Consider the following 27,989-nt stretch of genomic DNA (forward strand, 5'->3'; position numbering starts at 1 on the left):
TATAAGTGAAAAATAATAATAGATTTACTTTTTAATAATTTTTTATAATATAAAATTTAAATTAATTAAGACTAAGTGCCTCTCAAAAACTATTAAGTAAAAGAGATTTTAGATTTGACTTATAACATAAGTGAATATCCAAATTTTTATATTTCATATTTTGCATTTGTATGATAAATATTATTTATAAATTAATTAATTAAAATTTAAAAATATTTATTTTTTGTTTGGAAATTGTATTTGTTGGAAAGTGTCTTAATTTATTGATTAATCTAAGTTATAAAGATTATTATATAAGATATTTCATAACTCGATATGCTATTGTGGTATTACATTTAAATATTAATATTTTTTTTATAAATATTATAGGTTTTGTCATGGAAATGTTATTAGTAAAGTTTAACTTATAAAGATTATACAAAACGATAGGCCCATGAGAAGTATATTGATTTTTTAAAATTAAAAATATTTTTAAAAACAAAATATTTATTATATAAAATAAAATAAAATTAGAAATAAAAAATTTATCAAAACAATTTTATTTTAATTATGAAAAAGTAATGAATGGATATTCAATATTAATTTTTTTCCTAGTGGAAGGTAACTTCCAATCTTCTCTTTCCCTAAACTCCTACACGTCATCAAATGACTATATTTTATGGCCAAACTGGGTGATAAATAAATAATAAAAATTATGATACAATCAGGATATTCCCTGCCACATATTAATATTTTAGTTGAGTAAATTTGTAGTTTATTTTTATGTTTTCCATCAATGTTACCTTCGTGTCATCGTATGATAACAAGTCAGCAAATCTAGAGTTAGTTTAATCTTCGGGTATTGATGTTTTCAATCAATGGTACCTTCGTATCATCATATGATTACAAGTCAACATATCTAAAGTTAGTTTAACATTCGGGCATTGATGTTTTCCATCAATGATACCTTCGTGTCATTGTATGACTATAAGTTAGCAGATCTAGAGTTAGTTTAACATTCGAGCATTAATGTTTTCCATCAATGGTACCTTCGTGTCATCGTATAACTACAAGTCAGCATATCTAAAGTTAGTTTAACCTTCGGGCATGTGATGATAGAGCTCAGAGTTAGTTTAACCTTTGGGGATTGATGTTTTCCGTCAATGGTACCTTCGTGTCATCGTATGACTATAAGTCAGCAGATTTAGAGTTAGTTTAACGATCGGACATGTGATGATAAAGCTCACAGCTCTGAAGTGTACATCTCAATTCTCACTGTGAATTTTATTACTTCCACATCGAAATAATCCAACTCAACCTTTGATACAAAAATTTGTGATCAAATAACTTCTTGATTATTATTTACACACATTTTGGATAATAATTAAATAATAAAATTATAAATATTTTTAAATATAAAATAATAATATATATTATATTTTTTATGTTCTTAAATTTCATCTACATAAATTATTATTTTATTAATAACTATTATTATCTAATTTTTATTAATCATATATATATATATATATATATATATATATTTAAAAAAATAACTTTAAGAGCGAAAGGACTGTTCACTCCATGCAGTCCTCGTTGCCAAGTAATAAGAGTCAACGCTCTCTCTGAACTCTTCCACCACCGCCAACCGTCGATCGGAGCTCCAATGGCTACGTCTATAGTCTACAGATCCCCTCGTCCTCATGTCGATATACCAAATGATCCAAGCATCTCCATGCTCTCTTTCCTGTTCAGAAAAACCTCATCCTTTTCTACTAGGCTCACCCTCGTCGACTCCGACTCCGGCGAAACACTAACCTTCTTCCAGCTCAAGTCCACCGTCTCCAGGCTTGCTCACAGCTTTGCCCAATTAGGCATCACCAAAAACGACGTCATTCTCATTTTTGCTCCCAACTCGGTCCGCTTCCCCGTTTGCTTCCTCGCCATCGTCGCTCTCGGAGCAATCGCCACCACAGCTAATCCTCTTTACACCATTTCGGAGCTTTCCAAGCAAGTCAAAGACTCCAACCCTAAATTCGTTATCACTGTACACGAGCTTTGGGATAAGATCAAGAATTTCGATTTACCATCTGTGATTTTGAGTTCTTCAGCGTCTCAGAGACTCCCAAGTTCGAATTCCAGGGTTTGGTACTATTCCGATTTGATTAAAACGCCAGAGGACAGAGATTTGGATTTTCCGCCGGCTTCGGTGGTGCAAACAGATACCGCGGCGCTGCTGTACTCGTCGGGCACCACCGGAACGAGCAAGGGAGTGATTCTGACGCACCGCAATTTCATTGCGGCAGGGTGATGGTGACGGCGGACCAAGCGTATTACGGCGAAAGCAGTAACGTGTTTCTATGTTTTTTGCCTATGTTTCATATATTTGGGCTGTCTGTCATATTGTATGCCCAGCTTCTGAGGGGCAACACTGTTGTAACAGTAGCGAAGTTCGAAATTGAGAAGGTTTTAAGGAGTGTAGAGAAGTATAGGTTCACTCATATGTTTGTTGTTCCTCCTGTTATGATTGCTTTGGCGAAGCAGAGTGTGGTCCAGAAGTATGATTTATCGTCACTGAGGCAAATTTGTTCCGGGGCGGCTCCTTTGGGAAAGGATGTGATGGATGATTGTGCTAAGAATGTTCCTCAAGCTGCTGTTATTCAGGTATTCAAACCGAGAATTGAAACTTATCTTCAACTTGTACTGATAAATTGTTGCAAGTTCTGTTCTCTGGCCTATGTTTTGTTATTGGGAATTGTAGGAAATTTGGAGAATGAAAATTTGATCACAGGCCTGGTTTGCTTTCTGTGGTTGTCAAGAACCAGTAGCAAAAGTAAAAGAAATTAAATTTCAACTCTCATACTCTCTCCTTCACCCCTTGTTCACTCCACAAAAGAACTAATTCCAAGAAATTTTTGTATCCATCCATACCCGTCCGCTATGGCAATACTATTATGGTTAATACTCCCTGGATAGAAAAATTAATAATCTTTTAAGCTATGTTGGTTTGGAAAAGTTTGAGGAAAAATGCGCCTGAGAAAAAATAGAAAAAAATTAAAGGAAAATAAAAAATAACTTGAAATTCAATAAATTATTTTTATATCATACTTCAAAATCATTTTACTTATTTAATTGTTCAGTATAAAGGTTAAATAATTTAAAAATATATAAGTTTCTTATTGATTTTAATCATATATAACTTCACTACTTTTCATGGTAAAAGCAAACATGAAAAAAATCATATTCCTTTATATTTTTTGAGGTACCGAGCTTAAGAAATGGTCGACTCATGGCTCTACTCACCTATTTGAGTGGTTGGTACCCCCTAGGAACAAAGGCCTTCACCAAAAGAATAATCAAAATCGCGCAATTCGAATGAATCCCCTCAAACACAATGGTTCTAAGGACCAGATCGATAAGCCTCTTGCCAAAAGAGCATGACACTACTCATCCCAATCAAATCTTCCTAGGCACCAATAGAGTTCACTCGGGAGACGGCCACCCATGGGTTGGGTGTCCAAAAAATCAGAGCGTGGATCACTTGTACTAGTCGACTCGGGAAAGCTGAACATATGTGATCCTGGGAGTAATGTCTCGGCCTACACCCTAGCTCGTGTGGCAAAGTCACCAAGGGCTGCAACAAGATTGATACAAGGAATGAGGGGTGACGACAAGATTGGTATGAGGAATGAAGGACAATGACAAGGTTGGTATGAGGAACAAAGGGTTACAACAAAACTGATACGAGAAGCAAGTCTTGAAGCGAAGCTCTAACTGGTCTTGTTGGTAGCAAGTGCTTGAAGAGTCAACCACACGCCGCCTAACACAAGGTTCGTCCACCTAACTATGTATGCCACACAACCTTTGACATCTGACCCTAACGCACGACTCCTCTAGGAGAAAGTTGATGTACTTAACTAGTCAAGTGATGACTTGGAAGCCTTGTAAAAGGAGAAGAAGAATAAAGGAAAAGATGGATTTTGTCTAAGGTAAAAAAAAAGGCATACATAAAGAGGACACACCTGGAGATAGTTTAGTGCCCCAAATAGTCATCGGATCCTCATATTCGGAAAGGTTGTGCATCTATAAAAAAAATTTCTTTTCTTCGTACTTTCCGGTGATCAAACATAACCTTAAAGTTACAAAGTGACTTAGAATATCTACTGTTTAAAGAAGTTGCTCAAACTAAAGCTAATAGGGTCTTTTTGGGGTATTAGAATATATAAGCCTAGGCTGTTTGCAAAAAAGTTGAGATCAGATGCCCTTGAAGGTTCCTCCCCATGCTTGAACTTGCCTATTACTATTGACAGCCCCTAGCTGACTCAAGAGGGCAGATTTGCTAGTGCTATGAGGGATCATGAGGTAACCTTCTATCTGCACTGACTACATCTCCTGAGTCAGTGTTGAAACAGGAGCTTGAAGCAACAAATGATCTGGAAATTGTTCAACTAAAGGCTCCTAGCAGCATGTTAATTTTTACTGATTTAATATGTTAGGGACATTCTGACAGCTCCAATTTGAGCTTTAACCTTTGGTTATCCTTTGTATAAATTTTTTTTACTGATTTATTGTTTGTCCAATCAAAGGCTCCCCATGCTTGTAAGAATAGAAGTCTGTGTAAAAAAAATTTGGTTATTGTTTCTTTGATAAAATGATCTGTAACCTAAAAACCAAAAAGAAAAAACGAAAAAAAGAACGAAGAAAGAAAGAAAAAATGAAAACGATCAAACCAAAGGAACCTGAACTTGAATGAGAAATTGTTCCAACTTTGCAAACCTTTTTTATGAAGTATTTTCACTTAGATGTTGTAACGACCCGCTTTCAACCATGTAGATATTGTCTGCTTTGGATCCAAAAGGGTCCTCACGGATTTAAAACGTGTCTACTTAGTTAAGAGAAGCCTCTATATATATATATATATATATAGCGTCAGGATCTTTCTCCCCTATCTGATGTGGGACATCACAAACACCCCCTATGCAGACACAACGTCCTCATTGTGTCCCATGAGATTACGGGGTCAAAGAGACAAACACCCCTAACGGGGCCAAACAAACCCCCACACCGGGGTCGGGGATTAGTTTCGATACCATTTGTAATGACCTGCTCTCAACCGTGTAGATATTGTTCGCTTTGGACCCAAAGGGCTCCTCATGACTTTAAAACGCGTCTACTTAGTTAAGAGGAGCCTCTATATATATAGCGTTAGAAACTTTCTCCCTTATCCGATGTGGAACATCACAAATGCCTAATTAGAATTTTTATGGTTTTTTCCCTATATGTGGCACCAATAATAAAAGTCTTATTTCTTTCTTCAACATAAGTATAAAGATACTCCTTCGGGTGACTGATGCAAACTATGTTTTCAAATTTTGTCTGCTTGCCTAATAAGTTTCAAGGTTCCCAATCATGTTTAATTTCTCCTATGTAGTTTTTGTCATAAAGCTGCATCATGATTCAAAATGCACCATGTGGTATTCTGGCAGGGTTATGGTATGACAGAAACTTGTGGAATTGTTTCATTGGAGAATCCACAGGAAGGCTCTCGTCATTCTGGTTCAGTTGGCATTCTCGTTCCAGGAGTTGAATCCCAAATAGTCATTCTGGTTCAGTTGGCATTCTCATTTCAGGAGCATTGAAGCCTCTTCCACCAAATCAATTAGGTTAAATATGGGTTCGAGGGGCAAACATGATGCAAGGTAGGGTTTGATTAAATGTTTGTGTTAGTGCCTCTTCCCAATGACTTATAACAGCACGTGATCTTATTTGATTCTCCAAATTAATTAGGTTCCATTCAAATTGAATAATCTTAATTCATTTAGAGAGGAAACCGTGGTGGTTAAGACATCAAATTATCAATGTCATAATTTTGCCTCGTATTGATTTGTGAAGCCAAACAATGTATGACTGCTTTAGTCTCGCAGGTGACTTGCCTCGTGATGTGGGACCTCCTAAGCTATCCCTCATCTTGCTAGCATCTGATTTGCCAAATCAGGCATATTAGACCTATCTTTCATGTTGTAACTTATAACATATAACTGAACACCTAAGATCCAAAGTTTGATTCTTTCAATTGGTCTTTGCTCACCTCAACTAAGGTAAATTGAACACTTGTCATTTGCCTTGATTTGATTGCTGTGGATTCTTGCTAAGATTTTATCTGGCATTTATCAGACAGTTTGGGTATGCATTCCTACACTATAGTGTAAGTAGGATTATGTTTATCTGAATTTTGTACTATAGCAATGAATTTAGTTCCTTATGCTGCTAATAAACTATAATTTCATCAACCTGCAAACAATGTACGGTCATTGAGTTTATTTCCTTTACCATTGCATTAACTTGATATTGCTGGTATTATTGAGTGATCTTGCTTCTGCTTTCTACTTGAAATATTTTTCAGGTTATTTTAACAATCCACAGGCCACAAAACTGACTATAGATGAACAAAGTTGGGTACATACAGGAGATCTTGGGTATTTTGATGAAGGGGGACAATTGTTTGTTGTGGATCGAATAAAAGAGCTTATCAAGTTTAAAGGTTTCCAGGTAACTTTAATTTGGTGATTTTTGGATATTTACTTGTATATAATCTTATTGAATCTTTGCTCTTTCATAGAAATAATATCAGAGAAGGCAAGGCTCCTTATTTTTTATGGGAATGTGTACCATTTGATATTATCTTTGTTTGGCGTTGAATGGGTGCTGGCTTCTTCAGTCAGAGAGGCTCTTTTAAGTTGGCATGGGAATTTTTTGGGGATGAAATAAAGGAAGGTGTAGAGGGCTGCCCTGTTGTGTTTATTCTGAACTGGAGAAATTGTAGAGCATTTGAAACATAGAACAATCGGTTCATACTCTCAAAAACTTGTTCCTGGGTGGAAGTTCTTAGATGCTACCTTGTTGTCTATATTAGATCTAGTTGATTAGCCAGACACTAATTAAGGGGAGGGAAGTGTTTTTTTATTTCTCTCTTCTATTTCATTGCCATTTTTGGCACCCTTTGTTGACCCTCTGTGTACTTTGATGCACCCCCTTTTGTTTAGGTGCTGATAATAATATTCTTGTTTGCCTATTAAATAGTAATACACACACACACACTCCAATTTACCTTTGAACCAGGGTCGATGTAGATTCAGACCAAACTGATTTGCACCAGTATTGGAGGTTGTGATCTCCTGTGTTGATTAGAGGGTCAAGGTTTCAAGAACATGTAAGCTGTAGCTTGAAGATATGTAGAACATGACAAATATCCCCTTGTTTGCTTCTTTGAAATGTATACTCATCATCCTCTATTTGAATTCATTTTAATATGCTGTGCATTCAAGTTCTATGTATCTATTTGACTCTTTTTTAGGTAGCACCAGCTGAGCTTGAAGGGCTGCTGCTTTCTCACCCTGAAATATTAGATTCTGTTGTCATCCCGTAAGCAGAAAATGCAGTCTCTCAAATATACTGCTCTTGCTTTTATAAGCAATTAAACATAGGCATGTGATGCATATCGTTATAATATGGAGTGTTGATCATCATTTTCCACTTGTAGATTTCCAGATGTTGAAGCTGGCGAGGTCCCAATTGCATATGTAGTTCGTTCTCCCAGAAGCTCACTAACTGAAGAAGATGTTCAGAAATTTATTGCAAAACAGGTAAGGGACTGCACTCTGCAAACTAACGTCCTAAAGTATAAGAAATGAAAAAGAAGGCATGCTGTCTTTATGTGCTTATTCAAATCTCTTAGCACCCAACGAAACTAATTTCATTTTGACTTAACCATCTTGGAGTTCCTTAGGTAGGATATTGTTTCAAACAACAATTTGTTAAGGGCTATACTCAAGTGGTCACTGAGAGAATCCCTCCATCGAGCTCGAGGCATCAGAGCTGTCAGATTGCTATGATTTTTCCTACCATGCTTATTTACTAGATTACTTATGAAATAAACATGCATGCTGGTTAGGTAATTGTAGCCCCAACCCAATTATCTAAAACAAGGTAACTTGTCTGATGTAATGGATTTTTTGCTGCATATTCTTTTTCAGATACTTGCACTGATCTGTTTTTATTACCATTTTAAAAGCATAAGACCCCTTTCTCTCTCTTTCTTTGTTTCAAAAAGTAAATAGGTATGGAATCGTCTGACAAGGGAATTTATCACTTAAAGTAGCTTTTTATAAAGCAAAAATAGTATTTGTGGAATAAATGCTCATATATCTATTTACTGAATGCTCCTGAAATGCATGTCTTTTCTGCACCAATTGAATTGTACTTGGATCTCTTTCCTTAACTTTTGATCGATTTCTTTGTCCTTTACAGGTTGCACCATTCAAAAGATTACGAAGAGTAACTTTTATAAACAATGTTCCAAAGTCAGCTTTCAGGAAAGATTCTCAGAAGAGAGCTTATAGAGAAAGTTCGATCCAAGATCTAAGATACAAAGATTAATACAGCATCCACATTTCTAAGAACAGTTGTTTGGTTGTATTGGTGGCCCTTTAATACACCATATACTCATTTTATTTTTAAGAAAGGACTTACATTCTTACAGAGAATGGCAGAACTGCTCGTAGGCCACTTTATTAAATAGAAAATAGTTGAAGCATGCACTTGCCATTGCCTGTAGAAGTGTGTGATACTTAGTGTACTAAGCTTGAGTCTTCAAGCTTGGATAGTACAAAGATTCTAGGTTTTTAAATGTAATTATTTTTGGTTAAAAATGAAGGGCTATTTAATAACCTCTATAATCAATGGGTGCATTTTGCTTTGTATCTGGTCTGCGGTGAGTCCTTTTGATCGGTAATGGCATTTGCTTGGTTTTTTTTCTTCTTCCTTTTTAACTTTTGCCTCAAATTAGAGCATTTTACAGCTTCAGTGGATGGCCTCATCCTATTTGATTCTTGTGATCATCATGATGCCTCCATATTTATGCTACAGAGCCTTGCAGTTTCTACTTAAAACAAAATGGCCTAATTCAATTTCCACAAGGAAGTCCAAGTAGAAGCATAAAATTGGGTGGTTAGTTGTTGGTGCAGAAATTTGATAAAGATAAAGCCTGTAGTTGTTGGTGCATGCATTCTGTGTATTTGATTCCAGAAGGGTCTTAATACTGTGTGCAAGAACATATTAATAACATTTATTTAAGGGAAACACCTTAATGGACCCTCTTAAAGAATTGAAGGGGAGTCATTTTTTAAGTTCCAAATCCCAATGGCCCTAAAGACTTAAAAAGGTTACGGTCCATGGTAAGTGATTGATCTCGTCATTAAAGGAGGGAGGATTACATCCACCATTCTTTTTCTTATTCTTTGTTAGACAAAAGCTAAGATGCAATTGGTATTAGCTTTTCTTCCTGCAGGCGCCTGCTGCTTCTTTTTCTTTGTTTTTAGGTAAAATAGCATAGACGTGGAGAGATTGGGTCTGATGCAGCAGACCATTTATCCATTCATTACACCTTGTCTAGATAGGACACAGGATATATCTTGTTGTCAATGGAGGAAAGAATGTCCCAGATTCCATGCCTAGGAGGCTAATGGTCGGCGGAATTCCCACCCCCACCCCCTACCATTCCTGGTGGATATGAATGTAGTCACTTCTTGATTATGGCATGTTGAGTCTGTCAGTTAGATTTCTAATTGCACTTTATGCGGCATAATGAATTTTCTCATCAATCTGTCTGGTCTGTCAAGATATAGATTGATCATTTTAGATGAAAGGGAGAACTTTTTAACACATGAAGTTAAATCTCTCTGTAGCATTGCTCTAGCATACTAATATATATACTTCAAATACTAAAACTCAGTATTTATCTAGTTCATTACTTATGGAGTATGTTACGCAAAGGTGAAATGTGTTATTATTCCTCTTTATATTGAGACAAGACATTTCAATTCTCTCTTTACTTTAAAAAATACATCCAGAAGCATTGGCGCCGCATGGTTCAGGGAAATAATATTCTTGAAGCAGCATTCGGAGAGAAGTGTCAGGGGATGGTTGTCATGAAGATAAAGCTGGTGAATGTCGGATAACAAAATGGGAGCGAAAGAGTGGTGAATGTTTGGGTGGTACTGATTCCAGAGTGCTCTTCCTTTAGAGAGCATGCATGCATAAGCACTTGAGCAGTAGCAGTGGCAGCTGTACAAGCAGAAGATTCACAAACATATACCTGAGGTCCCATCAGAAAGCTACTCTTCCTTCTCTGTCCATCAAACTTTGCCTTTTTTCTCTCTCTTGCACACTTCGCTACAGTTTTTAAGTGCATCTTCACCACTTCAGAGGCTTCTTCAATGTGTGGCTGCCTTTTGGTCTCATCCCCTTTCTTTTTCTGCTTTTGTTTCTCCTTTCTGTTAGTGGTCATGCCATGTGCCTGCATGCTTTCATTTCTCTGGCTAAGACAGTGAAATGCAGTAGTATCCTCCAATCATCTCACTCCTTTTATAAGCTGAATTCAAAAGCGCTTATGATATAGTAGTACGAGTATATGCCTTTGTGGAATTTCGAAATAATTTGGTTGAAGAACTAATTTCACAAGTGAGAAAATTTTTGCATGTGAAAAAAGTGACATTCAGAATTCTTTTGGCCGTAATGGAAAGAGATAAACTCAACCTTGACTTACTTCGCTGGTGGTTATATGACTCAATTCTGATCACTGAATCTTCCACTGAATTCATTGCTTTGGGGTTGAGCTGTGTCAACCCATTTTGCATATGTCTTGGGGTGTTTGTACCAATACAAATTGCAGTAGAATCTTGGAGCCATGGACCCCCTTTCCCTCTTCATTGAAGTGTGTGGCCTGGCCTTGTCCTTAGGCATGGGCTAGTAGAAGACTCACATGGAGGATGGGCTTAATCACAAAGGCACACAAGATCTCTACAGACGGTGACGCATTCACAACCACCTACATGTGGAGATACAATAAGCCTCCATCTTTTTACATTTAAAATAATTAAATTTCACTAATCTAAAAGTAGTTAAAACTTTATTTCTACTTTGATTTCATGGGAGAAAAGTAGTAAAACTTTGTTAGTAACTTGGGCATATATAATTATATAAGAGGCCGCTTCCGCCATCTCTTTAACCTTTTCACAATATTTTACACGTTGTTTGGAACCAAACGCTTATCCTACCCTACTCTCCAACTTGTCCCACTTGTTAACAATAATTCAATAAGAGATTTACGATATCCAAACTGATTCTGAAAGTTATTAGACAATAATCCCAGAGAGTCACAGCTTACAACTGGCACTACGGCACATGTTGGAGGTGGAGCACGGCAAAAGCTCTTGTCCAACAATGACCCAACGCCCCCTTCCACATTAAAAATGAAATAGGAACAAGAGGCCTGCAGTCTACACTTAATAATGCATCAGCCAAAAAGGAAAAAAAGAAGGAAAATGAGAATGGAAATATGACCATGTGTGGAGGTTAAAAGTTTGAATTATGAATGGGTTAGGTTGGTTAGGTAGAAATTATGATAGAAAAGGTTTGAATTTTTAATGCACATTTCATTTCTTTTGCTGCTAAGATTTTGACATGAGATGGTAATGGTATTGGTGGTTCAATAATTCAGTGGCACATGCACCACACACACAGACCCCTTTTCTCATTTGCTCATTCTCTGGGCTTTTTGAAAACTGTCTATCCACCCATGATCCCATCTTTTCAGCTTTTGAATCCGTGGTCCCATTCTTTTAATCAGACCTTGTAACTAACTTGAGTTTGATCAGTGGTACCACCCCTCTGCGCTCTGGATGGAATTGACATATCTTTCATTGTCCTTCAAAGATATTAAGGAGAAATGACATGAAGTTCATGATATCAAGCCTGTAAGTTTGTTGACTCATTAGAAATTTTGTGAAATGTGAAGTCCTCGTTTGGTCACAAGTACTTTTGGGGCTTTAAAATCATCACCCACTTGCATCTAAGGATTGGTTATTCATTGCCACTCTTATCCATTAAAGATGCAGAAAGGAAATTAAGTCTTGATAGAGAATTCAGTAGAGATTTGATGGAATCCGTAGCATGTGGTACTGTGACTTTTTAAGCCTCCAAAAGGGCCACACTCCTATGGCACAATATTGAGAATGATCTGCTTATGCTGGTCCAGTCACCATTCACAAATTGCAGACGGAGAAAAATATTTGGGGAAGAAGGTCATTTCTCTGAACAAGGACCTCATCATACTTGGGTTTGAATCAAGGAATTGAAGTCCCCATCTCCATTAGACAAAGGAAACTCCTCTATCAATCAATGTTTCCTTATCCTTTTCTATAGAACCAATGGTCATTTTTCAAACTAATACGCCATCTTCTAATCACCATTTCCCTGATTTGATACTTTGACCATGCCCCTAATCACTTCAATTGCTATCAAAGAAACTGAGGTTTGAACACCGAAAACCCTAATTTTTGGATTAGAAGAAAAAAACAACACACAGAGGGAATTTCACATGACAATCAATTATCACTACTAGGTTGGTTCATTTCATTCTGTTGATCATCTTTGTACCGGATGTTGGCTTCAATTCATCAAATCAAGGTTGTAGATACAATATGTCCCCTTTTGGAGTTACTGGGGAGGTCACCATCCAATGAAGCCATTGTAGCACTCATTGAACCTCTTTTTTTTTGTGGATGATCCATGGTTTTCACCAAATTACTGTCGGACGCACATGCCAAGGGCCATACCTTGTTTTCCAATGCCATCACAAGTTCACAACCCTACTTGTACATTGCAATAGCCCCATAATCACACAAGACAAGTAGCCTCCTAAGAAATTAAAGCAGAGCATCTAAACAAAACCCCTCTATTTTTAGTCATATTATTCATTGTTTCTCAAAAGAGTTTATCACAATATGTGATGTTCTTACTTAGAGATGAAGGGGTGTGTGTGTGTGTGTGAGAGAGAGAGAGAGAGAGATGAAGGATGGGAAAAGGACTAAAACCAAAGTAGTTAAAGCGCAAACGTGCAGGGGGGGAAGAACAAAGGGGGCTGTTTCTTGTGAGGAACAGCAGAGCAGCCTGACCCACACTAGACAAAAACTACTACTATCATTGTCCGTACAATCAAGATTGGGTTGCGTGTGTTCCCTTTGACAAAAGAAAAAAATGCTGATAATTTGAAAAAAAAATAATTATTTAAATATACGTATATTATATATGGGAAAAACGAAATGAGTTACTAAAATAATGAGAAGAGAAAAATAAAGGAGAGAAAATAGAATTGAAAAGGACAAAAAGAGGAGGGAAGTGATGGAGGATGCAAAGTGGTGCCACATATGCACAAACACATGCATATGATCACAAGCATGCACACATGAAAACCCACACCCCACCCCCCACTCCCCACTCCCCCCACTATCCAACAAATAATCATTCATCATTAAGACACAACTCTCACCCCCTTTTTGTCATTTCCCACTAAAGGTCAACTTTCCCCTGCCCCATTTGCCATTTTTCCCCCATTCATCTTCCCACTTTCCTTTGGCGCCTCTCTGGTCTCTGGACACATCTCCCATGCATTTTACCCATTTCCCCCTTCCCCTTCTCCCCGGTCGTCTTCAAATTATTTTGTCTCTCTTCTCCACCCAACACAATTATATTCCCATGTATCCCTACCTTACTAGTACTACTACTACTACTACCATATCACTCCTTTTCAAACTCTGTTTCTTCCCTGGGAAAAATGATCGATAAGTCACATTCCAAGTGTGTCAATTATTGTGCATCAAAACAACTAAAGCATCATGGGCATAGACCCAATAGATTAAGGCCCATAATGCTTGCTTAATTCAGAAGATGCTCAAACCATGTGGTTTGGAGATTTCTTAATGCAAACTAAAGCTCCAGCCAGTAAAGCATATACATCCTGGAAACCACCCAGAAGGATCGAATTTTTGAATTTGAATTTTCCACTTTAGAGAAAAAGAATTGAGCTTCACTTGTTGCATGTTGGTTTGTCACCGTTAAGGATACCGCAAAAAAAAGATCCGTTTTTATATTTTTTTAGATTACTTCACAGTAGGATTCCCACTACACCAACTGGGATATTGATTAATTAATAACTACTTTAAAATTAATGAAGATAGCAAGGAGAAGGAAGTGGGCACTATCCACAAATTAAAAACAAAAAAGCCTTCTATGCATTGTACCAGGAGTTGAGCTGGACCGTATGGTTGCCTTCTTTGTTAGACCCACTTGGAGGTTAGGCTAAAAAACGATTCCTACTTCCACACAAATTGAGAATCAATTCTCAAATCCTGACAAATCCATGGAAATGAGTTGGTAATAATGTGGAATTAGATTTTTCTCTCTTTTTTTTTTTCTTAAACATTATTGAATGTGAATAGAGAATACTTTTCTCAGCCTTCTAGCTGTTCATGGTGTTGGTGGAACATTGAACTTGAACACCAGTACAGCTCAGGCCATGGCTGGTGGCTTAGAGGCAGGGCAGCTTCACAAAACTGCCATAATGATCTATGATGTCCTAGGTTTCAAGTGAAAAGGCAAAAAAAATATAGATATATTTATATCTTCGTGTTTCTTTTATGGGTAAAGACTAAAGAGAAGGTAATTTACTCTTACTTTTCCCCCAGATTGGCCCTGTTCACGAGGTGAAAGGACTCCAATTTCTACATTTGACTTTCTGTTTCTTTCCTCTGCTTTAACAAATCGATCTTCTTATTCGACCACACTACGGCAATAATGCTAACCTATTCCTATAGGTGTTGTGAATGTTTGATTTATAATTTTGTATATTTCCCACACACCCATATCTCCTGTAAGATTTGCCACCTCCAGGTACTAAACATTTTCACATTATTTGACATTATTGATGCCCTCTCTTAGGGGGGGAAAAAAGAAAAGGATGCCTATAATTTATTTCACATCATTATGAAAGCTGAAAGCTGAACAACTAAAAGCCAAAAAGTTTTCTATGATTTATGAGGACCAGTGTGAACTAATTTGCCAAACCCAAGTTCTTTTTTGGAGGTAAATGTAATGGAATTCATGCTTGGGATCAGTAACGCTTCACTTCACTTCACTTGATCTTAGGACAAATCAAAGTAAGTTCACTGCATCTGTGGTGATGACAGTGGGAAATGTGAATTGGAAGTCAAGATTTCTTGGGTTCCCAGATACTGTAAAAGGCAAAAAAAGAATTGTGGATGTCCATGATTTACCCAGCAATGGGGACATATTCACGGTTGGGACAGTGACTATCTTCATTAATGTAACATGAGTTCTTCTTCAGACCCTCATAGAACCCAGGGACTGTACTCTCACGTACCTAACATAGGGAAGAAACAGTGAGACATTCACGTGTGTATAGATAACTTTGTTTTCAAAAGCCCACTAAACTGTTTCCAAAATGGCAATCCTCTGTTTCTCTAACTCCTTTTTTCAGCTTAAAAACTTTACAAAAACATCTTATAGGAAACAATTTCCAAACCCAGAAAATAAAAAAATATATTCTCTAAAATGTCTTTCTCTTTTCTCTGGGACTGTTTGTGACTTCCCCAATTGGGTTTTCTGATAACTATAGGTACTGAGAGACCCACTTGGGTTTCTTTCAATCAAAGGCTATGCACATGTTACACTACTCAAAAAGAGAAATAAGAGGGACCTATGAGCTTCATTTCAACCCCAAACTTTTTCTAGAAGACCAATACATTGATTGATTCTAAGAGGAAAGATATTTATTCTCCACCTTTTTTGTCACATGCCTGAACAAGTGCCCAAATTATCTCTCAAGAAATTCTGGACCATGACTGATTGTCACATTGTTTCCAGGCTCCATTAAAAGAAAAAAGAAAGCGAAAAAAAAAGCGCCAAGAACAAGGAAAGAATAGACAATGGTGAAAATGATTAGTCAAAACCGAATTTTATTTTTTCTCATGGGACTATTCAGATCAAAATGACCTAATATTTGGATTAAAAAACTGAATGCAATCATAGAAAGTCAGAAAAACTAAACATACTGAAAGCTACCCAAAGTAGGGTATACAAAGCTATTCAAAAAAATAATGAAGTTGTGACCTTTATTCATACTCTGGTTCAAATAAAAAATAATGTAAATTTTGATAAAGACAAAAAATATGGATACTTTCTTGCTTCTGCTAATAAGAGCAAAGACCAAAGCATGAAGAAAATTATTGAAGCCAAAATGGAATGGGGCGGAAACATTGGATATGACACATGCGTATTCAGAGGAGTGGCATCACAGCTCCATCCTATGGTTAAGGGTGTATCTACAACGCATCAGAATGATTAAAACTTTTGCAATAAGATTGCATAAAATCTGAATATTTTACGGACATAAAAAACAAGGCACAGTTAACCACAAGAAAGACAATGGCACGGCATAATGAGGGGTCACATGCATCACTTTTGAGAAGCGTTTGAGTGGGCATTTGAGTATTTCTCATTTGATTTAATCCCCCCTCTCCATTGGAAGCATAGATTGGTGGGCAATGGACATGCCCTTGTTATTTAATAACAAATAATTATTACCTCTCAATGAGAAAGAGAGTGTGAGGAGGCTTCTCTTTTTGACTTCTTCAAAGTCTCTCTTTCCCCCCCAAATTTGGCAGATTACCTGCCATTAAATTACTTATTTTTTGTACAACTTATTTCAACTTCTTTATGGCACTTCGACCACCGACTCCCCCACCACTTTACACCTAATTCCAACGACCTTATTGGATAGTTTTTGCCTCCCCCCCTTTTTTTTTACTTTCCAAAGAATTTACCGTTTGAACAATGCCCATACCTCTATCCTAGAGCCCAACTTTTCCTTTCTTTAATATTAACTCACAAGTCACAAGCTGACTAACATTACTGAGAGCCAGACCATATAATAGCTTCTTGTCACTTTTTCCTCCTTGTGTCCCCATCTTAATCCTAGTTCTAAGGAATCTTGACCCCATTTATTAGGTGGGCCAAACCCTAATTTGTTGATGGCATCACCATCTTGCTTGGTGATTGAGCCTGTTGGGATGGCTTTGGCGTATGATATGGGGATGATCTTGGAGGTGAAAGTCCCAATATGAATTGGGTTTTTGATGCATTTGACACGGATCCTATGGTTGATATATGTATAATGTTCCCCCAAAAAAAAAATGTGATGGTTGAGATCATTTATGGGATGGTCCATCTAAATTAATGAGTGGGTGCAGGCCACACTATATGTGACATCAACTGTAAGCACCAAATTGATCAGACTCAGATGTAACTTTCCTCCCTTAAGTTTTACCCATTTCCAAAATTGTAGTTCACCAAGTCCTGTTTCCCACAATCCAAGTCAATAGTTGTTGGGATTAGTCACTTCCATTATATCATCTTTTCGGCTTGGAGACATCTCACCCCACTGCTCTGTGCACTAGCTGCATTTTCTATAGGCATCTAGAGACCCCTTTTGAATTTTCCTCCCCCCTTGTACAACAATAAACAAGAAACGTCACCTAACCCAAAAAATTTCAAAAAATGTAATCAATTTGGAAAGCATCATATTTTTACCATAGTTTGTACTAGGATAATTTTCTTCTGCAAGGCACTTTAATACTGCCCATGACAGTGTGGTATTGTCATAAATATTGGACAATGAGATATGCTCCCCTTTTTCTAAGGCATCCTTGCTGTTCAAGGAAGAAAAAGGGAGAAGAGGGAAAAAAGAAAACACTAAACAGAGGATGGTGGTGGTGAAGTTGGTGGCAGAGGCAGAGGGGTACGGCAAGCGTGGAATGGGAGAAAGATATCAAAATTCTTCCTACATTTTTCCTTTTCCCACATCCCTGAAACTGAATCATACCCATTTTTATTAGCTTTATTTACTGTCATCAACTCTTTAATACTATGAAACCACAGTCCAGGACAGGACACCAAGTAACTTTACCAATTTCTTTTAGCTAAAAAAGAAGGCTGAGGCGTGATTAAAGTAGCCTTCCCTGGTTTCTTGCTCAGAGACTTGGCTTAATTTAGTTAAACCAGCACTCAAGAACAGCATACTACTCACTCCTCACTTCCTCAGCACTCTGACTCCTCTGAAAATTCATTTGCTTGAGGAGAATAAATCTGGGTCATACTCTTATTATTTTTATAACCAATGAAGTGGCTGTCATTATCTCTGCCAAATGTGTGGCATCCATAACCAAAAGGGTTTTTTTTTTTTTTTTCTCTCTTTTTTCATAAATTTAGGAAAACCCCAACATTTTTGGAAGAAAAATAGAGAAAACTCACTTATTCAACAAATACAACCTTATTTTTGACATCCTATAATGTGAAGCTTACCTCAGCATCTGACACTACCCACTGGTTTTTTTAGCAAAGTCTTGTTTACACACTCCTAAGTGAGTTCCATTACATTTGTCAAACACCTTTTCCCATTTTTTTATTGTTTTGAGCACGAAATTTAATGCCTCTCCTCTCACTGTAAATTTTGGTCATTGGTCTAAATTTTTTAGGAGATTTTCTCCGAGGGCATGTGTAGTCTGTAGACATGTGTGTATATATACATATTTTAAAAAATATTATATTTAATGTCAATTTGTATCAAATATCAATAAACAAATTTATTATCATTTTAAAACAACAAAATGTATGAAATAATTATAATTTACTTTAATAAAAACAAATGGCATAGCATTTGGGGGAAAGTATTAAACTAACGAAGCTATCAATCATCTTAGTAGATTTTACGGTAGAATTAATTATTTTTATCTAATAATGAAAATATCGATAATCACATGTATATGGGTAATTCGACTTTATAGATATATTAGATATATCGACAAATGTTATGACACAAAATATCATAATGTAAAAATTAATAAAAATTCTGAAAATATTAAAAAAAAATTAAAATCATATAAGAAGTAGCAATAAATATTTTAAAATTATTTTTAATATATATATATATATATATATATATATATATATATATATATAATTTGTCATATTTGATAATGATACCCTTTACATAGATAAAAAAAATATAAATTTTATAAATATATATTTATTATTAAGTTGTATTATAGATTATTTTATAATATTATTATAATAATATATCTAATTTTAAAATATATTTAATATTAAAATTATGGTCCATTTTAATTTAAATATTTTAATGATATCAAATAAATAATAATATATCCATAATTTTTAACATTTTTACTTTTATTATATTTAATAAATATATTGATTATATAAAATTACCTATAAAAAAATTATGTTTTTATATTTTTGATAATAAATTAAATCAACTATAAAAATAACATAATTATAATTTATTTATTTAATAATAAAAAAATCAATTAAATAACGTAAAATATCTAGAAATGTCGGTTGAAACAGAAAAAAAAAATCTGAAAATTGATAAAACAAAACATCTAGAAATATTGATTGACGGATATTTCATCCCGAATTTTGTATCGAAAATTGGATATATCAAATATATATATATATATCCGCCGTATAAATATATCCGGATATTTTAATCATCGCTTTTATCATCCTTCTCACTTCTCAGTCAACGTTCAAACATTGCAACTTTTTATTTATATTTTTATTTATCTTTTGTTTTAATTTTTAATTTCTGAGACAGAGGCAGAGGTGATGTTTGGTTGCTTGTAAAATGAACAGATTTTTTAGTTAAAAAGAAGGGAGACCGGATTTAAAGGAGACAGAGATGAGGAATGAATGGCTGAACATGGAATTTTCTTCCAAAAGCTTTTACCCACCATTTCTCACTTGTACAACAAGCCAAACCCAAAGAATGGAAATCAACGGTTCTCAATTTTAAAATCAATATATAAATATATTGATGATAAGAGGGTGGAGAGAGAAAAAATAATCATCTTTTTTTTATCTTTCCACTTTGAATCTGCCTGGAGTCAAAAACCAATTCTCAAGTTTTCACACAGTGTTGTCTGTCGGGTCTCTCTCTCTAGGGTCTCTGCTCATCTAATCTCATCATCTGTCACTTTCTGTGTTTTTTACGCAACAAGCATATCAAACCGAAGAAACCCACCACCAACTGTAAAAAAACCAATCCGTTTTAGGGGCATGCCAAGGTGTTGTTCAGGAGGAAGGGGAAGATGAAGAGGGAAGCCAAGTCAAGTGAAAACGGAAATAATAGTGATTAGAGGAAAAAAGGTAGAAAGAAAACCAAAGCTTACAATAAAGAGAGTGATAAAGATAATAAAGCTTTGGTCTGTGTCCATAAAAGAGAGAATTTTGCAATGTCACAAGAAGCTGTAGAGATAAAGACGACCATTGAGCAGTGGAGATGGTCAGAAATGCAGGGTCTGGAGTTGGTGTCTCCCAATACTGACGACTTTAAAAGCCACCCAACAGCATCTAGAGTTTCAAAGTCGTCTGCAGAGGGGGGAGAGGCAAGAGATATGGATGGCACTGAGCCCAAGAATCAACCTCAACCTCAACCTCAACCTCAAGCACAAGCTCAAGCTCATGCTAGTGGCAGTGGGGAGAAGACTGAGCTTGTTCCTTCATCTGGGTTTGGCGAGCTTTTTCGATTCGCAGATGGGTTGGATTATGTTCTGATGACAATTGGGTCTATTGGAGCCATCGTACATGGATCTTCTCTCCCAATTTTCCTTCGTTTTTTCGCCGATCTCGTCAATTCCTTCGGGTCTAATGCCAACAATATTGATAAGATGATGCAAGAAGTTCTCAAGGTATCGTTTTTCAGTCGTTGAATTCCAAAGCCACGCCATGAAAAAGTGGAATTAACATTCCTGGTTTGTGAATTTGCAGTATGCATTTTACTTCCTTGTTGTGGGTGCTGCAATATGGGCGTCTTCATGGGCAGGTGAGTTGAAATTCTTTCTCTGTATTTGTTCTGTTCTACTGTGACTATGGTCTTGGTTTTGGTTGTATAGTTGCTTGAATTCGTTTTTCAGAGATATCGTGTTGGATGTGGACCGGAGAGAGGCAATCCACCAAGATGAGGATCAAGTACCTAGAAGCGGCTTTGAACCAGGACATTCAGTTTTTTGACACCGAGGTTCGGACCTCCGACGTCGTTTTTGCCGTTAACACCGATGCAGTGATGGTTCAAGATGCCATTAGCGAGAAGGTGAAACCAAAACCTATGTCTGTTCTCCACATTTCTTTCTTGGTTTTGTATTTGATAATTAGCTCTGAATAGACCTGGTTTTCCCTGTGTTTTCTGGGCGTAGTTGGGTAATTTCATTCACTACATGGCAACATTTGTGTCTGGATTTGTAGTGGGTTTCACTGCTGTGTGGCAATTGGCACTTGTCACTCTTGCTGTGGTTCCTCTGATTGCTGTAATTGGCGGCATCCACACCGCCACATTGGCCAAGCTCTCTGCCAAGAGCCAGGAGGCTCTTTCAGAGGCGGGGAACATTGCAGAACAGGTGAGAAGGGTTCCAAATTTTCTATAATTTTCTGCATTTTGTTGATTTTAATGTGTGGGAAACAGAGATGGAACTATGTTTTTGCATCTGGGTGTCACTGATTTCGGGCTGAATTGCAGACGATAGTTCAAATTCGGGTTGTTTTCGCATTTGTTGGAGAATCCAGAGCATTACAAGCCTACTCCGCAGCCTTGAGGATCTCTCAGAGGCTTGGTTACAAGAGCGGATTTTCCAAGGGAATGGGATTGGGTGCAACATACTTCACTGTTTTCTGTTGTTATGCTCTTCTGCTCTGGTATGGGGGTTATCTTGTTCGGCACCATTACACCAATGGAGGACTAGCCATCGCCACCATGTTCTCTGTCATGCTTGGCGGACTGTAAGTGTTCCCTTACACTTCCTCCATTTTATTATATATGTATTTATACACAAGATTTCCTAATTGAATCTTGTTTGTTCCAAATTCTCCTTGTTTAACAGCGCTCTGGGGCAGTCTGCACCGAGCATGTCAGCATTTGCCAAGGCAAAAGTTGCCGCTGCAAAAATTTTCCGTATAATTGACCACAAGCCAAATATTGAGAGAAATGGCGAAACGGGTCTGGAATTGGAATCAGTTACAGGACAAGTAGAGCTGAAAAATGTAGATTTCTCCTACCCATCAAGGCCAGAGGTTCAGATCCTCAGTGATTTTTCCCTAAACGTCCCAGCCGGAAAGACCATCGCCCTTGTAGGAAGCAGTGGCTCTGGAAAGAGCACTGTGGTCTCTCTCATTGAGAGATTCTATGATCCCACCTCAGGTAAAAACCACACAAAAATTTCATTCTCCCTGATCCAATAGTACTAACTCAATTTGCAAAATTACTTTTTATAAAGATATTTCTAGTGGGTGAATTTAATGTATGCCTGCTGATGGAAGAAGTTCATGTAGGCCATGTGGGTATGTTTGTGGAGAACTGTGATACAGAATGAAAATCCCTGTTAATGAATGCATAAACCTGTACAGGACAAGTTCTGCTAGATGGGCATGACATAAAGACATTTAAGCTGAGGTGGCTGAGGCAACAAATTGGGCTAGTGAGCCAAGAGCCTGCTCTGTTTGCTACCACCATTAAAGAAAATATGCTCTTGGGTAGGCCTGACGCAACCTTAGTTGAGATTGAAGAAGCTGCCAGAGTTGCTAATGCCCATTCATTCATAGTGAAGCTTCCCGAAGGCTTTGACACTCAGGTTAGCCACAGTAGCATAATTTTTGGTTAATCTAAAGGGAAAGGCCTAGAATAAATTTTTTTCTGCAGTGTCACCCATCAGAACCATTCATATTTATATCAGACAGCTAATATTATTGAGTTTGAATATATGAATATGAGATCCCCATATTAATGATCACAGTCATTATTTACTCTTCTATCTGTATTGTGACAATATAAATGTGTCCTTATGCCAGAGCTGTGGGCTGACTGGTTAACTGTGGAAGGCGAAGTTAGGCATGAATCTTGCCCAGAGGGTGCAATGTTTAGTTAGGGTTTTGATGGCTTATAATTGCTAGCTTTATTTTATTAAAAGACGAATGGTTTTGAGGGTCAACAACTAGAACCTAACTTTTTTTCTTTGAAGTCAATGTAGGGAAGTTGTTTGATTACGCATTTAAAAAAGGGGCAACATGGCCTCAGTCAACAGTACATGTGCAGAAATGAATAGGGTTTTATTTGTTTCTGCAGAAACAAGGACTAAAATAAACATGAGCGACGAGAAACACAAGAAGTGTGTTGCCTTATAGAAAAAAATACATATGTAGGAAATGAAGAGCATATATAGAATCTTGAACATTTATGGAATTCACAAGAATTACAGAGGGGTAAAAGGCATTATATCAATGACACTGTAGATAAAATAACTAGCAAATAAAGGAGCTTTTATGCATTTAGGCAAGAATAACTGATCGTAAATAAAATTTTGAATTTTTTTTTTTAAATAAAAAAATGTAGAAGAATAGAGCTACACCTTGTAGAATCCAGTGTGTGAAATTGAGAATTAACCTTTTGTCAAACTTAACAACAACTATCCCACATGACCAAATGCAGGATTTTGATTGCTGAATTAGTGATGCAGGGAAAAGGAAGTTATACATTTACCCCAATCCCGACCTGTTGCAGGCTTCTATTTTTATTTTTTATTTTTTCCTTTTTTTTAAAGTGCTATGGACTTTCTGCTATAGTGTTTATGTGGTAATCACAATTGAACAAAAGAATTCATTAAAAGATGTAGTAATAAATTAAAAATGGCAGGTAGGGGAGAGAGGATTCCAGCTCTCAGGAGGGCAGAAGCAAAGAATAGCTATAGCAAGAGCAATGCTTAAAAATCCAGCAATCCTCCTCTTAGATGAGGCGACAAGCGCATTGGACTCTGAGTCAGAAAAGCTAGTGCAAGAGGCCCTTGACCGTTTCATGATCGGGAGGACAACTCTTGTCATTGCCCACCGACTCTCAACCATTCGCAAGGCTGACCTTGTAGCTGTACTCCAGCAGGGGAGTGTCTCTGAGATTGGAACCCATGATGAGCTCATAGCCAAAGGAGAAAATGGTGTATATGCAAAGCTCATCAGAATGCAGGAGACAGCGCATGAAACCGCTCTCAGTAACGCCAGAAAGAGTAGTGCAAGGTAGCCTCCACTAAATTCTTATCTCTTTCGTATGGAAATTTTCTATTATTCCCACATACTGGTGTCATGGCATGCTCTACTTTAACACTGCTCTTCATCTGCAGGCCTTCTAGTGCTAGAAATTCAGTAAGCTCACCAATAATTGCCAGGAACTCCTCCTATGGTCGATCACCTTATTCACGCCGGCTATCTGACTTCTCTACTTCTGATTTTAGTCTTTCCCTTGATGCATCACATCCCAATTATCGCCTGGAAAAGCTTGCCTTCAAGGAGCAAGCCAGTTCCTTCTGGCGCCTTGCAAAAATGAACTCTCCAGAATGGGTTTATGCTTTATTTGGTACTATAGGCTCTGTTGTTTGTGGCTCCATTAGCGCCTTCTTTGCCTATGTTCTGAGTGCTGTCCTTAGCGTGTATTATAATCAGGACCATGCTTACATGACCAAACAAATTGGAAAGTATTGCTATCTGTTAATTGGGGTTTCATCGGCTGCGCTTCTCTTCAACACACTGCAACATTTCTTTTGGGATGTAGTGGGAGAAAATCTTACAAAACGGGTGAGAGAGAAAATGTTGGCAGCAGTGCTGAAGAATGAAATGGCATGGTTTGATCAGGAAGAGAATGAGAGTGCTAGGATTGCTGCTAGACTGGCTCTTGATGCCAATAATGTTAGGTCAGCCATTGGCGATCGGATTTCAGTGATCATGCAAAACTCAGCACTCATGCTCGTTGCCTGCACTGCAGGGTTTGTTTTACAGTGGCGCCTTGCCCTTGTCCTCATTGCCGTCTTCCCTGTTGTTGTTGCAGCCACTGTTTTGCAGGTTTGTTCTTTAACCGATTCCTCAAAATTTTATCTTGAAGTTTGGCTTCAGCAAATTAATTGGTCATCCAGTAAAACATTTGGGATGATAGTGGTAGCCAATAGGCTTTATGGGTAACCGTTAAGACAAACGTTCAAGTATAAATTTGAGTAGGGCGGAATTCAGTACATTTATAGGAAAAATAAGACAATCAATGTTTTTTCCATCAATTTGTGGGTTGAATGTAACATGTAGAATAACAGGTTACTTATGCTTCTTGGAAGTCACATTGGAACAACTTCAAGATCCAGAGAAATTGTTTCATTTTTAACTTGTTTAGTCTACCCTTGGGGTACATTGGAAGTGTGCATTAGGAAAAAACTAAATCATTTATTTACTCTTTTTGTCGGATTTTCAACAGAAAATGTTCATGCAAGGTTTCTCTGGAGATCTAGAAGGTGCCCATGCCAAGGCTACACAATTAGCAGGAGAAGCCATAGCCAATGTGAGAACAGTTGCTGCATTCAATTCAGAAGCAAAAATTGTGGGTCTTTTCTCCACCAACCTCCAAACCCCACTGCGGCGCTGTTTTTGGAAGGGACAGATAGCTGGAAGTGGATATGGGATAGCCCAATTCTTACTTTATGCTTCCTATGCTCTCGGTCTTTGGTATGCCTCCTGGCTTGTGAAGCATGGGATCTCTGATTTCTCAAAGACAATCAGGGTTTTCATGGTCCTCATGGTCTCTGCCAATGGTGCGGCTGAAACACTGACCCTGGCTCCCGACTTCATCAAGGGTGGCCGAGCCATGCGATCAGTGTTTGACCTTCTTGACCGCAAAACTGAAATTGAGCCCGATGATCCAGATGCCATTCCAGTTACTGATCGTCTTCGTGGTGAAGTGGAACTCAAGCACGTAGACTTCTCTTATCCCTCACGCCCTGATGTGCCAGTTTTCCGTGACCTTTGTCTTCGTGCCCGAGCAGGCAAGACTCTTGCACTTGTTGGTCCAAGTGGGTGTGGCAAGAGTTCAGTTATTGCTCTTGTGCAGAGATTCTATGAGCCAACTTCTGGACGCGTGATGATTGATGGGAAGGACATTAGAAAATACAATCTCAAGTCATTGCGAAGGCACATAGCAATAGTTCCCCAGGAGCCATGCCTCTTTGCTACAACCATTTATGAAAACATTGCTTATGGACACGAGTCAGCAACTGAGGCTGAGATAATTGAAGCCGCCACCTTGGCTAATGCCCACAAGTTCGTATCTGCATTGCCTGATGGCTACAAAACATTTGTAGGTGAAAGGGGGGTTCAACTGTCTGGAGGACAGAAGCAGCGAATTGCAATTGCTAGGGCTTTTCTAAGGAAGGCAGAACTTATGCTGCTAGATGAGGCAACGAGTGCTCTTGATGCTGAGTCAGAAAGATGCATCCAGGAGGCTCTGGAGCGCGCTTGCTCGGGGAAGACCACCATTGTGGTTGCTCACCGGTTATCAACAATAAGAAATGCCCATACCATTGCTGTGATTGATGATGGGAAAGTGGCGGAGCAAGGATCCCATTCACATCTATTGAAAAATTATCCTGATGGGTGTTATGCCCGAATGATACAGTTACAGAGGTTCACTCATGGGCAGGCTGTGGGAATGGCTTCAGGTTCAAGTTCTTCGACAAGACCCAGGGACGAAGAGGAGAGAGAAGGCTAGGGAGGTGAAAGAAAATACCAGTGAAGGAGTATAACCCATATACCCCCTATGCTTTTTTGAGTTCCCTTTTTCTGTTTTCTGTTTCGGTATAGCATAATATGTGTATTATCTAATTTTACCATATATGCTTACTACTATCATTGATCTTGTTTCCTACCCAGAGATGACAATGACGTATACTCCCTTGAGATTGAAATAGATAAATATTTATTGATCCCAATGAATTCAAAGAGGCAGCCCCTTGTGCACAAGCGACAATATCAGAACAAGATGCTCGATGTTGGTACCATTGATATGCAACAGTTTGCAGGATGGCCCTACACATCATCTTATTCAATTGACTTGTACCTGATCCAAAATGGTCCCGATCTCTTCTAATCATGCATAGAGTGGGATGGATCATGGATATACGACAATCATCTGCAGATCACTTTCTGACACTGATTGCATGGTAATGGACCTCTGGTCAATTGGGTATGTGTACATTTTATGTTATTAGAGCCTGTGGCAATGTGGCATAGATCTAACAAGAGGGAACACTGTTATTGAGTTGGGTTCACGGGTGGGTGGTTGCACATGCGTGTGGGTAATAAAGACGAGGAGCAAACAAACGGAACTGATAGATGGGGATAGACGTTTACTCTATACAAAGTGGGTGGTGGTAGTGGTGGAATGAGTAAAGGATATGGAATTGGAAAATGACAGGGGGAGGTGGTGTTGTCTGATCATGGGATGCCCTGTGAGCCTGTGGTAGTCCTGTTGTCTTTGTTGTGGAGTGCCGGAGCTTTTGTTTTTCTCTTAAGAGAGATAATGGGAGATGACAAACTGCTAAGCGCGACTGCAACTTATGCTCCCTTGTCTGCTTTGAAAATGGCAAACAGAAAAAGAGCAATGAGAGAGTGGTGTAGGTAGCACTTATGATATGATACCTGTCATCTTCATCTTCATCTTCTCAGCCTTAAAATTGATGGTTCCCCATTAAACAAGTCAGGTGAAGTTTGAAATTCAGATGGATGCGAGCCCGGGGATCTGGTAACAGTTGCGATTCTTCCTACATACATCTAATTAATAAACAACTAGGTGAAATTTACTTCGTAAATCTTGAAAATGTAACCTGACATTGAGAGTGGTTGGATATTGACAATGAAGAACTGAGATTCTCAACCGTCCTCTGTCTTCTTCAGTTACAATGGAATTCTGATGGTTTAAAATCAACTACAATAATTGAGAGAAAAAAGCAGCTCTTCCATCTACAACTTTAACTTGGTGAAAATTTTATTTCCCGGCAGGATGATATTAATCAACCCCCACTGCAACACCAAACACCATCCAATTCCAACAAACCCCTCCCATTTTTTTTATTATGATGTCCGGCAGCAGGTCCACATGCATATGCCAGCTCAAATCTGAAACAATTCAGCACCTCATAATTGTACAGGAAATAAGCAGAGCTTGATCC

At 37.7% G+C, this 27,989-nt stretch overlaps 1 protein-coding gene and 1 pseudogene across 1 annotated transcript; both read left to right on the forward strand.

Annotated features, from left to right (window-relative positions):
* Positions 1-1,577: 1,577 nt before the first annotated feature.
* LOC117920110 lies at positions 1,578-8,685 on the forward strand (annotated as a pseudogene).
* Positions 8,686-19,885: 11,200 nt separating this feature from the next.
* Positions 19,886-26,754, forward strand: LOC117920866 (ABC transporter B family member 1). Its single transcript, XM_034838531.1, has 10 exons — positions 19,886-20,660; positions 20,740-20,794; positions 20,886-21,061; positions 21,165-21,365; positions 21,485-21,744; positions 21,846-22,162; positions 22,369-22,592; positions 23,651-24,024; positions 24,129-24,843; positions 25,244-26,754. The coding sequence occupies exons 1-10, from the start codon at positions 20,205-20,207 to the stop codon at positions 26,528-26,530; spliced, it is 4,065 nt and encodes a 1,354-aa protein (XP_034694422.1). The 5' UTR covers positions 19,886-20,204; the 3' UTR covers positions 26,531-26,754.
* The last annotated feature ends 1,235 nt before the right edge of the window (positions 26,755-27,989 follow it).

This window comes from Vitis riparia, chromosome 8 (genome assembly GCF_004353265.1).
Source record: "Vitis riparia cultivar Riparia Gloire de Montpellier isolate 1030 chromosome 8, EGFV_Vit.rip_1.0, whole genome shotgun sequence".
Classification (NCBI taxonomy): Eukaryota; Viridiplantae; Streptophyta; class Magnoliopsida; order Vitales; family Vitaceae; genus Vitis; species Vitis riparia.

Bases quoted from the DNA above. Each gene is read 5' to 3' on its own strand.
- LOC117920866 (XM_034838531.1), top strand. From the start codon at position 20,205: ATGTCACAAGAAGCTGTAGAGATAAAGACGACCATTGAGCAGTGGAGA. The intron at 20,795-20,885 runs GTGAGTTGAAAT...TTCGTTTTTCAG, and splicing joins ATGGGCGTCTTCATGGGCAG to AGATATCGTGTTGGATGTGG. The intron at 21,366-21,484 runs GTGAGAAGGGTT...GCTGAATTGCAG, and splicing joins CGGGGAACATTGCAGAACAG to ACGATAGTTCAAATTCGGGT.